Source organism: Marmota marmota, unplaced genomic scaffold, assembly GCF_001458135.2.
Source record: "Marmota marmota marmota unplaced genomic scaffold, marMar, whole genome shotgun sequence".
Lineage (NCBI taxonomy): Eukaryota > Metazoa > Chordata > Mammalia > Rodentia > Sciuridae > Marmota > Marmota marmota.
In genome coordinates, this window is record NW_025999982.1 from 8,875,309 (window position 1) to 8,887,736 (window position 12,428).

Consider the following 12,428-nt stretch of genomic DNA (forward strand, 5'->3'; position numbering starts at 1 on the left):
GATGTGTATAAGAGACAGATATATATATATATATATATTAGAAAACACCTTTCTACTCTGTTATGGCATTTTGATCTTGAGAAATGAATGTGTTCTCACTGTTTTCTTAGATGTGTTAAGCTTTTGGATATCTATCTACTCTTAAAAAATTCCTTATTTGTACAGCAAACATTTTAAGTACCTACTCTATGACAAGCACTGTAATTGGTTTTTGGGTGGCAGAACCCCATTCAAACTTGCCCAACAGAAATAACTCTGGCCCTGTACTGTTTACTACTTAAATAATATTCTCACTATTTACAGATAGTGCCCCCATACAGTTATATCCATATTCTGAGATTCACCAGAATCATTACTATGTGACACCTCCTTTAGGAACTTTATTATTTCACTCACCCCTCACCTATGAGGAATGAGTATAGAAAGTCTTTCTCTCATCAGGTTTGAATAAAGAGGAAGATTAAAAAATATGTAGCATTCATGTATTATAATATCAGGAACAGCTGGGTGCTAGAAATACAGGGGAAAGTAAGACATAGTACCTGCCCTTGTGAAGTTCCCATGTTAGTAAGAGAGACCGATAATAAGGAAACCCAGTGATTATAGATTATACATCCTATTAAGGAAATAAATCAAGTGAAGTAAAATAAAATGGTAGGGAGTTTCTCTAAGAGATCAAGTGATCATAGGCTCCTTTGAGGAGGTGACATTTAAGCTGAGACAGGAATGATGAGGGGAACACTGTGAAGAGCTACCAGTAAAGCATTTCAAGTAGAAGAATGCCAAGGACAAAGAAGAAAGCATGGCATGTCCTAGGAACTGACAAAAGGCTGGTGGGACCAGAGTATAGCTAGCAGAGTAAAGAGTGGCTTAAGGTAAGGTGGTAGGAAGGCAGCTATCAGATTATCAAGCTCTGGAATTCATAATAAGAATTGGACAATTGTGGTTATTTTTATACAAAAGGGAACTGTTGAAAGGTGCTACAAGAGTAGTAATATGATCTGATTTACATTTTCAAAGTTCATTTTTGCTGCCTCGTGGAGATTGGATTAAAGGGAGATAGTGGAGAGTGAATGGTAAGAATGGAAGCTTAAAGAGGCAATTAGAATAGTCATGGAGAAGCTGGTTGTAGTGGCACATGTCTGTAATCCCAGCTTCATGGAAGGCTGAGGCAGGAGGATCACAGGTTTAAGGCTACCCGGTCTAGGGTAGTGTTTTTCAACCTCAGCTACACATTAGAAAACCTGGGGAACTTTTAAAAAAATCTTGATGGCCAGGGATGTAGTTCAATAGTAGAATGCTTACCCAGCATGCACGGAGGCCCTGGATTCCATTGCCAACTCCAGGAGAAAGTTGGGGAAGTCCTGATGGCTTCACTCTAGACCATTTAAATCAGAATCTCTGGGATGGAGATATCCAGGAATAAGGGTATTTTAAGTTTCACAAGCAGCCCCAACATATAGTCCGGATTTAAAATTGTTGATCTAGAGATGGCAACATAGCTGTATGGGGATAGATTAACTTGAAATGTATTTTGCAAGTTCAACACATAGGAGTTGCTGATAGATTGGATTTCAGCAGGAAGTGGTGAAAAAAAGGGACCTTTGGTTTTTTGGTTTCCATGACTGAATTGCTATGATAGTGTCACTGAGATGGGAAAAACTGACCTCTTAAGAAAATATTAAGAAACTCTTTAAGAAAAATATCCTTAGAAAAGGGTTCTGTTTTTAGTATGTTGAATTTGAGATGCCAGCAAGTCATTGAAGTGGAGAAATCATGTTAGCTATAATTGAACCTGGAGCTCAGAGGCTAGATCTCCTTTAGAGATCTACTAATGGCATAGAGATGGTACATAAAAATTGTTTGAGTTCGTGTGGAAAGAGTAGATACAGAAAGAGCCTTAGTGAAAGAGAAGAGAAAGACTGAGACTTGAGGAACACCAAGGGAGGATTATAATTAGGGAGAAAGAACCTACAAGATAGTCTATAAAGCAGCAAGTGAGGTAGGATATTACAGTGTTCCTGAGGCTGAAGGGAAAATGGTATGCCTTAGAAGAAGGCTGTGACTAGCTGTTGAAAATGTATGTCATCAAGTACAGTGAACTTGGAAAAATGCTGAATTAGTTATATGAGTGTTGTTGATAACCTGATCATTTAGGTGAGGTGGTAGAGATGAATATCATTTTGGCAAAAGCTGAGAAGAGAATGGTAGAGATATTTAAAAGAAAGAGTGAATGGAAAATGAGACAAGTATATACAGTCAATTTTCTCTTTATCTCTCTCTCTCTCTCTCTCTCTCACACACACACACACAGAGAGAGAGAGAGAGAGAGAAATCAGAAAACAGCCAATAGCAAAAGAATGAGATAGACTCAAAAGAGGTAGATTATTTTTGTTTGGTTTTGTTTGATTTTTTTTTTTAAGATATGGATAGGAATGATCCTTAGAGAGAGATAAGAGTAAAGTCCTTGAGAAGGTGAGAGGTGATAAGATCCCTAGCACACTATTTGTGGCTTTGAAGGGAATAGGAGTACTTTTTAGAGACGATATACAGAAGTACAGATCAGCCTGGCATGGTGGCGCATGCCTGTAATCCCAGCAGCTCGGGATGCAGAGGCAGGAGCATCCTGAGTTCAAAGCCAGCCTCAGCAATTTATCGGGTGCTAAGCAACTCAGTGAGACCCTGTCTCTAATAAAACACAAAAAAGGGCTGGGGATGTAGCTCAGTGGTGGACTGCCCGTGAGTTCAATCCCTGGTACCAAAATAAATTAATTAATTAAAAATTAAAAAAAAAAAAGAAGTAGATCTGAGGAAAAGGTACAGTCCTGAGGCTGGGAATGAATAAGTAGATGAGAAAGCAGGAAAAAATAAATAAAAACAGTAGGCCTTTTAAAAAAATGTACTGTAATTCTGCCATGATCTGATATCCCTCTAATCTTGACTTATTTTCTCCCTTGCTTGATTTCAGATGTGCTCTGTTTTGGAGGGGATATCCTTAATATCACAGGTACTTTTTATGAATATTTAAAGGACTGTGAGTGAGGAAAACTGTGTTTAAGTGAAGTTTGGCATATTTGCTTATTCTGCATTCATTGATTATTTAATAGGTACTGAGCACTAGGGAAGTATCTCTGCCTCAAAGGATCTCCCAGTTTAAAAAAAGCTTTGCCCATATTTGCTTTACATTCAGTTTAAATTAAATGATAGGAAAATATGTGCCTATAAAGTGTTTTTGAGAAAAATGATGAGAAATTTGGTCATTAATACCAGAAGCTAAATGTGAAATAGGGAAGACTTAAGAGTCTCCTATCAGGAGAACTCTTAGGATCATTAACAGCTGTATGGTCCAGAGTTAGCCTGTCACCTTATTTAAACTTAATAAACCAGCCTTAAAATTAGATTTTTAACTTGAACCTACGTGTTATGAACCAATTTGCTAGAACCCATACCCTTGTTAATATACTGGTGGAGAAAAAATAACAAAAAATATCCTTAGAACATTTTCAGTTTTTACCTAGTTGGGTTTTTGTATACTGAATGATTTTGAAGATCAAAGGCAATATTTTAACCTTGCATAATATATAGTGCTGAGAAACCTTGTCTGGCACATTGCATGATATCCACATCAGATCAAGTTGATATTCTGCATAATAGGAGGCTTTGCTATAGGACAAGTCTAGATATTTGACTCCTGTGTCTACAGGGAATGTACTCCTGGCACTCTGGACAGTGGAGAAAAATCAACTGAGTGACATCATAACCCTGGTGGCAAAATGCAGTCTAGAGATACAGGAGAAATTTGGGATCTACCACACCAGAGAAGGCCAAGATCTGCGGCTAAAGATAGGTAGTAATTCCTAAAAGAGAGCTCCAATTGGAAAAAGAAAGAAAAATCTTTTCAAAAAGTTTCAAAAGATAATTGACAAACTGAGAAAAAAATATTTGCAACTCATATAGACAAAGGGTAAATTTCTCTAATATTGAAAAAGCACCTAGAAATTAAAACTAACATGAGAGAAAAATGGACAAGGACATGAATAAATGCTGCATAGACAAACATGTATTTAAATCTGCATAAAAGATGGTCATTTTCATTCATGATTAGAAAAATGCCAGTTGAAAATACGTTGAGATACTTTTTCTTACCTGTAGATAGGCAAAAATTCGGATGCTAGAAAACACCAGTTGTTGGTAAGATATAAGGAATGACTATTATACTGATGAAATGAAAAATGGTCAGTATCTATGGAGGGTGATTTGCTAATCTTCATCAAGAGTAAAGGTGCATTCTTTAACCCAGCAATTCCACTTCTGAACATTCATCTTAGAGGCATTCCAGCATATGTGAAGTGTTATATATACAAGGTTATTAATTGCAATATGGTTTGTGATAAACAATGGAAAACAGTCTAAAGGGACTGATTAAATAAGTAATATGTCTACAGTGAGATTTTCTGCAACTTTTTAAAAAACACATTCATTACAAAAATTTTCTTGTGTCCCTCTGTACAAGGTTTCTCCCACCATTCCCTTTCCACATCCCTAAGCAATCACTGATCTTCTTTCTGTTGCTAGATATTATTTTGCTTCTTAAAAAGAATGTTGGGCTGGGGATGTGGCTCAAGTAGTAACGTGCTCGCCTGGCATGTACGGGGCGCTGGGTTCAATCCTCAGCACCACATAAAAATAAAAGAAAAATAAAGATGTTGTGCCCACCGAAAACTAAAAAATAAATATTAAAAAATTCTCTCTCTCTCTTTCTTTAAAAAGTAAAATAAAATAAAAAGAATGTTATAGACCTGTGCATGTAGTTCAGCACATGTGAGACCATGGTTCAATTCCCAACACTGGAAAAAAAATGTTATATAACATATATACTTTTTGGCTATTTTCATTCAGCATAATTACTTTTGAGTTTCATCAATTGTATAGCATGTATCACTAGTTAATTTCTTTTTTGCTGCTGGGTAGTATTAGGAATTAACTAGTGATACATGTGTGGCTATAATATACTACAGTTTGTATATCTGCTAATTTATGGATGGACACTTAAGCTATTGTCAGTTTTTGGCTGCTACAAATAAAGCTATTATGGACATCTATGAACAATTATTTGTATAGGTATATCCTTTTATTTTTCTTGGGTAAATAAGAGTGGAAGAGGTTGGTCATATGGTACGTTTTATTTTCTAAGAAATTGTCAGTCTATTTTCCAAAGTGATTATTTCATTTTATATTTCCACCAGCAATGTATGAAGGCTCCAGGTTTTCTGTGTCTTTGTTAACACTCATTATTGTCTATTTGAAGAACTTCCTTTAGCATTTCTCATAGTGCAGATTTGCTGAACATATAGTAGTTCAACTTTTGCATGCCTAAAAAAATCTTTATTTCGTATTTAATTTTGAAAGGTATTTTCACCGAACATAGACATTCAGATTGATGAAGTTTTCTCTCATTGAAACTTTTGTTCCACTGTTTTCTTCCTTACAGAGTTTGCAACAAAAAAGGCTGCTTTAATCTTTAATTTTACTTCTTTGTACATAATTTGTCTTCTCACCACCACCCCTATGACTGTTTTCAAGATTTTCCTCTTTATCACTGGTTTTAAGTAATCTGATTATGATGTACCTTGGTATAGTTTTCTTTATTTTTCTTGCATTTGGAGCTCATGAGCTTCTTGATTCTATAGGTGTGTGTTTGTTTTCAAACTTGAAAAATATTCCCTCATTATTTCTTCAAAGAATTGTATCTGTTCCCTTACTCCTCTCTCCATTTACACACATATTAGGCTGCTTGTAATAATCTCACAGTTCAGTTCTTTTATTTTTCCCCCACTCTTTTTTCTCCCTGTGTTTATTTTGGATCATTTCTATTACTAGGTCTTCATAGTAATACCTTTCCCTTTGCAGTATCCGATTTGCCTTTTATCCTATCTAGTATATTTTTCATGTTAGACACTATAGTTTTCATACTTATGTATTTGGTTTGAGAGATATGTATACCACGTCTCTAGTTGTTCAATCTTTTCTCTAGGTTTTTGAGTATATGGAATCTAATTATCATAAAACTTTTAATGTCCTTTTCTACTAGTTCTATTATGGGCTCAATTGGTTGATTTTTCTTCTTATTATAAGTCAGATATTCTTCTTTTGCCTGCACAATAGTTTTTGAGATGGGCGCCAGACATGAATTTACTTTGTTTGGTGCTGGATTTTTTAATATTTCTGAAAGTATTCCTGAGCTTAGTTCTGGAATATGGTCAATTTAATTCTTTCAGGATTTGCTTGTCAACTTTGTCAGGTGAGACCAGAGAATGTTTTGTCTAAGGCTAGTTTTACCCCATTCCTGAGGCAGACGTCTTCTTAATACCATCCCTGATGTCCTGTAAATTAAATTTGACATGTGGCTAGTGATAATAAGTACTATTCCCATCATTGTGTAATAACAAAGATTATTTTTCTAATCTTTTTATGTAGTTTTTTTTCTCAGCATCAGACATTTTTCTCATATTCATGTACATATCAGTATTCAGCTAAAGACTTGGAAGGGACCTAGTGCAGATATGTAGGATTCTCCCTCTGTACATGACTTACTGCTCCAATACTCCTGTCAGTGCTCTGTGAACTCTAGCTATCTAGGCTTTCTCATGTTCCCAGCTCTGACTTCTCAACTTGGAGTCTTCTTCACTGTACCTAGGTTTCTCTCCTTCCTGAGATGTGTTTTGGAAACTCTCCAAAAGTAAACTAGAATAACAGCTTATTTCCTGTCTCTCGGGGTTCACTGTTCTTTATTACCTGATGTCCAGTATTTTGAAAACCATTGTTTCATATATTTTTTCCAGTCCTTTAGTTATTTCAAGTATTAGGAAATATTCTGTCTTGGCTGAAAATATAAATCTTTGCCATTCTTTTAAAACTTTTTCCTGTTTTTATTTGTTTGTTTGGGGCAGTGTCTAACTAAGTTGCTGAGGCTAGCCTCAAACTTGCAATCCTTCCTCAGCTTCCTGAGCTGCTGTGATTATACGCATGTGCCATTGTACTTGACTTTTCCTATTTTTTTTTTTTTTTTTGCTTTGAGCTCAGATTAAGTGACTTAGCCAGGGGTAGACTTCTATTGGTTTTATTATACATATATATATTTTTTTGATAAGCAAACCAGTATTTCTGCTGTATTAGCAGTAAGAAATCCCTCAGGGTCAGAAAAATGGAAGTAGAACAAAAGGACCCATGTCTGATATAATACTGATTGCCTAGTTACTCAGTCCTGGTAACACTGAGGAGGGATAGTAGCAGTTTCTTAGTATAACCATATGGTCTCCTCCCTCAGTACTCTGCTATCAGACCTAGCTGTACATTAGAATAGTAATTTTGAGAGCAATTTAGAGAGATAAGATTTCTTACTTCTTCCCCCCATGCAACCCAGGGGTATTTGAATTTCAACCTCTAGGTCTATTTAAGTGAAAAGGAAATCTGGGACAAGGTGTTATTTTTTAAAGGTGAGCTCACCTAAGACTTTGCAACTAAGAGTAATGACAAGATTGGCATGATACATAAAGCCCTGTGGGATTCTAGACCCCTCCCTTTGTATAGTTTTCCAGTTGAGTTTGGCTATTCTCTGCTTCTCTCTCTCTTTTTTTTTCTTTCTGGATAGGTCTGTCTGCAGGTCGGATATCCCAAGTTATTGTTGGAGATGAGCAACGGCAATACCTCTTGGTGATTGGGCGTGATGTAGATGGTGTCCAGTTAGCTCAGCGTTTGGCTCAGGCAAATGAGATTGTCCTGTCCTGGAACTGCTGGAAGCTCTGTGAGCAGTACATGTTTGAAGTGGAAATCATGAGGGAGGATGAAGCTGTGAAGGTAGGAAGCTGGTTCTGTCCATAGCACATCCTGAAAAACTTCCCACTACATAGGGCAGTGCTCTGGTGGTGTTCACATATTATGTGAACAAACCAGTAACCACTGGAACGCAAATTTGGAGGGAGGCCAGGGATATTCTCCCAGAAAAGAGATAAGGCAGAATAGTAAGGCTGGGGAGATACAAGATAAATAAGGGAGATAGAGTCCTCAGCCCCTCTGTTAAGGGATCAGTGGTAATCAAGTTGGTGTATGAACACAGAATTGAGCAGTTTTCCTTTCTCTAGTTAAGAGATATGCGGATCATTAACCCATTTGATTTTGATGAGCATTTTGACAAGTGCCTTGATTATCTGCCACATTACCGTACAAGTGCTGGTAAGTTACGTGTCCTTTCTACCTAACTCTGAAATTTTAAAGATTAATTTTCCATATGGCTAGAGACATTTTGTTTTTCTTTTGTTAGATACACTAAGAACTGCCCTGGAATTGGATCCAGACTCTGCACTTGAGCGAACACTGCGGAAATACATAATGAAAAACCTTTTGAAGAAGGTTATTTCCTACTTCTTGAATCATTACACAAACTGTGTGTGTTTGTGTAAATAAGTGTACATTAAATGAGATAATGTTTAATATTGATCTAGTTCATCTCCTGTGCCCCACTCTAATCTCAGCAGATGTTACCATCTGCACTAATATAATTACTGTATGAATGTGTCTTTTAGTTGGCTTTCTCAGTTCTAGAAAGTAAAAGCCACATTTGTTCTTGTTTGTCCTTGAAGCATTTATTACACTGTAAGCAGGGTTTAGAAAACATGATTGGTAAATATGTGTTGTTTGATTGTGTATGTATGAATATGAACATTTGATAAATACAATGATTAGCACAGTTAGGCATATCAAACTAACTCTTAGAAAATATAAAATCCTGGCAGTTTCATCAGGGAATTAGGTTTAAAGTCAAATAATTTAATTCTAAGCACACTGGTTTATACTTTTTCTGTACCTCTCAAACCTGAAGTTTTAGATCTCACCTGGCACCCATAAGTTATTTGCTTATATTTAGCGTGTAATGGATAATTACAATGCCTGAAGATGATACTGAGAGTTGAAGACATAGGCAAAGTAACTCTTTGTGTCTTGTAGATTGATGAAGGCCAACCTATGGAGTATGTATCTGAATTCCGTACAGTGACTATGGTTTTGGTGAATCTTGAGTTCCATAAGACAGCGTGGATGTTGCATTTGTGTCATCTTATCCAGGAGGCTGCCTTATATATCTCTACAGTCATTGAGAAAGGTGGTGGCCAGTTAAGCCGGATCTTTATGTTTGAGAAAGTAAGTATTAAAGGTGAGTGAGAAATAATACATCTTGTACGATCTGTTTATCACCCATGTAACACAAGTGTAAATCAGATTTCCTGCTGCTTATTTTGTAGGCCTCTATATAACATTAAAACTTCAAGTAATGTAAGTTAAGAAATGCCATGTTATCATTAGTTTAATTTTCAGGGTTACTGAAGATTTTATTCAGTTCTTGTTGAAAAAGCCTTAGGAAAGCATTAGGAGTGTTTTACTGGATCTAATAACAAAGTAAATAATCATATTTTTCTCAACCAATTGAGCTTGAAAAAGAGCAACATATTAATACTTGACATTATAGGCAAAGAAAATGTGGGCAGATAGACTTAACACTAGCAATTGCATGTTTTTTTATTTGTTTTTTTGTTTGTTTTGAGACAGGATCTTGCTGTGTTGTCCAGCCTGGCCTCAAACTTGGGTTCCTTTCAATCCTTTCAAGTAGCTAGTACCCTAAACATGCACTACTGTACCTGGCTTGAATGGTTCTTTTTTTTAGGGGGGGGGGAATTACTGGGGATTGAAATCCAGGGCACTCAACCAACTGAGCCACATTCCCAGCCCTTTTTTGTATTTTATTTAGAGACAGGGTCTCACTAAGTTGCTTAGGGCCTCACTAAGTTGCTGAGGCTAGCTTTGATCTCAGGATCCTCCTGCCTCAGCCTCTGAAGCTGCTGGGATTACAAGCATGTACCACTGCACCCAGCTTGAATGGTTCTTGATACCACCTTTTCTTGTGTTTTAAATTCCTATTTTTGAAGTAGTTCATTAAATCAAGATTTTTTTTTCTTCATGAAACAGGATAGAACCCAGGACCTCATGCATGTTACACAAATGCTCATACCACTGAGCCACACCTCCGGCCAAGATTTTTTTTCCTGGTTTTGTAGCCCAGAGTACCCACTTCACAAATCATATAGAATACTCTATTCCCTGTAGCAAACCAGTAACGTAGTTGAGGCAAGTCATATTCCTTCATCAGATAAACTGTTCTTCCTCTGTCATCTATCCCAGGGCTGCATGTTCCTCTGTGTTTTCGGCCTTCCTGGAGATAAGAAGCCAGATGAATGTGCACATGCCCTGGAGAGCTCCTTCAGCATCTTCAGCTTCTGCTGGGAGAATCTTGCTGAGACCAAGTGAGGAGGAAAGTGGGGCAGAGAGGAGCTTCTCAGGCCCCAGGGGGCTCTTCAGGCAGGGTAGGAGGCAGTAACAAGTAGCAGGGGTTGAGGGTATTCAGAATCTGATTGATGGGGAGGGAACTTGCTAAGGAAAGTCAGCAAACAAGATATTCAGAAATTATTAGATACAGAATTCTATACTGGATACCCAGGGGTGGGGAATATAGGTTTCCATTTAGTGAAGCAGGAAAGATAGAGGAACAGAATATACATGACAGAATTCAAGAACATTGTAAAGGAATAAGCAAATAGGGAAATTTATATAGTGCAAATAACATAGCTGTATATGGAAAGGATGCAAACACAGCTACCTATTTATAAGAGGGAAGATGAGAGAAGTTGTAGGATGATTATTACCTAGAGAGGAGGGGACCACAGCTAGTTAACACTTGTGTTTTTGGCTCTCACTCTTGGTCTTTCGCAGATCCCATTGCTTTTTCTGGACTTCACACTGAACTGATCTCCTGCTTTCATATTCACTCCCAGTCCACCCACACCACCTTCTACAAAACCTAATACTAATGAAGGCATAGAAAGTGCCCCTTGTTGCATTATGACAAAGTTAGTTGGAATTTCCCGAGTGACCTTTTTTTTTTCCAATAGAAAGCCTTAAGAAAAGTATGAATGAATGAATTTGAAAAACAGTTGTTTCCAGTGTTAATATTGAGTCAAAGATTAATTTACTTGCTATAACTTATTCAAGATTAATAAAGCTGGGCATAGTGGTTCACACCTGTAATCCCTTTGTCTCTGCAGCTGAGGCAGGAGAATCACAGAGTTCAAAGACAACCTCAGCAACTTAATGAGGCCCTAAGCAACTCAGTGAGACTCTGTCTCTAAATAAAATACAAAAAAGGGCTGGAGATGTGGCTCAGTGGTTGAGTGCCACTGAGTTCAATCTCCAGTACAATCCCTCCCCAAAAAAAAGAATGAATAAAAATTTTATCACACATGTATATAGCACTTGAGCAATTATAGATTACTTAAGGTACATTCTACCAGTGTGAAAATTTATATCCCTCTTTTAGACATGAAGAAACTAAGACTGTATAAGAGAATTTACTAGCATATAGCAGAGCTAGAAATTAAACCCTGATCTTTGGTTTTCAAATCCTATGTTGTTTATTATTCCATAGCTGATTCTTACAATATGCAAAGGTTACCCCCAAAGGATTACATATATTATTAATATAATGGTAGATACATAGAATGTTAGTAATGAAAAGGAATTTAGAAATTATCTGACCTAACTCCTGATTTTACAGAAAAGAAAGATGCTATAGTTTCTTAATACATAATCAAATTCTCAGCCCAAGGCAAATACATGTTGTCACTTCTTTCAGTTTGGGTGGGATCTGCAGAGACTCTCATAGCCTACCTACCAGTTTTATGCAAGGCCTCCTCTTCTAGTACTGATCTATTCTGTTCTTGAATATTGCTTTGACCTGTGGCCTTCAATGGTGCTACCCTTGAGTGAGATACTCATTTCTCTGGCCTGTAGAGGCTGTCTTACAATGCCCTAAAGATACATTCTGTGACTCTTAGGCCATAACCTTGTCGTTTTGGTCTTATTTAGTTTATAATATAATAGATGTTAAGAACTAGATGGAATATTACAGCTCATCTAATCTGATCTTCTTAACCTAAGGAAACTAAGATCCAGAGAGATTATGTTGTTAAGACAAATAGTGTGACAATCTCACAACCTGAAAGCTAGATTTCAAGGTCATTATTTTTTCCTTGAAGACAAATTACCAATTCAGCATTTCCCTAAGAATGTTTGGTAGAACTCTAGTGCCTTATCATACTAATGGGTAGTGAAACAAACTCTATTTCCTTCCTAGAGATTCACAGTATACATTTATACATAAAAGGGTCTGGATAGTCTTATGATGAAGAAAATTAATATATTTAGTTTTACTCACAATTTTCTACATGTACTTGATCATCAAACTCTTTTCTCTAAAAGGACCTATAAATATCCAGAATGACGTGTTCTGGAATATATTTTGGGAAATGCCACACTAATCAAAT

General features: G+C 36.7%; 2 protein-coding genes across 2 annotated transcripts in view; both read left to right on the forward strand.

Moving 5' to 3' along the window:
* LOC125617445 (adenylate cyclase type 10-like) overlaps nt 1-4,669 on the forward strand; it is an 8,983-nt gene extending 4,314 nt beyond the window's left edge. The window contains exons 3-4 of the mRNA XM_048805250.1: nt 2,969-3,007; nt 3,704-4,669. Of these exons, the coding sequence (XP_048661207.1) occupies nt 2,969-3,007; nt 3,704-3,861 (197 nt within the window). The 3' untranslated portion in view covers nt 3,862-4,669. The remainder of the gene's footprint in view (nt 1-2,968; nt 3,008-3,703) is intronic.
* A 2,835-nt stretch (nt 4,670-7,504) lies between these two features.
* LOC125617521 (adenylate cyclase type 10-like) lies at nt 7,505-10,389 on the forward strand. The gene is made up of 5 exons (XM_048805741.1): nt 7,505-7,857; nt 8,142-8,232; nt 8,321-8,409; nt 9,004-9,195; nt 10,231-10,389. Exons 1-5 carry the CDS (start codon nt 7,816-7,818, stop codon nt 10,354-10,356), a joined length of 540 nt encoding a protein of 179 aa, XP_048661698.1. The 5' UTR covers nt 7,505-7,815; the 3' UTR covers nt 10,357-10,389.
* The last annotated feature ends 2,039 nt before the right edge of the window (nt 10,390-12,428 follow it).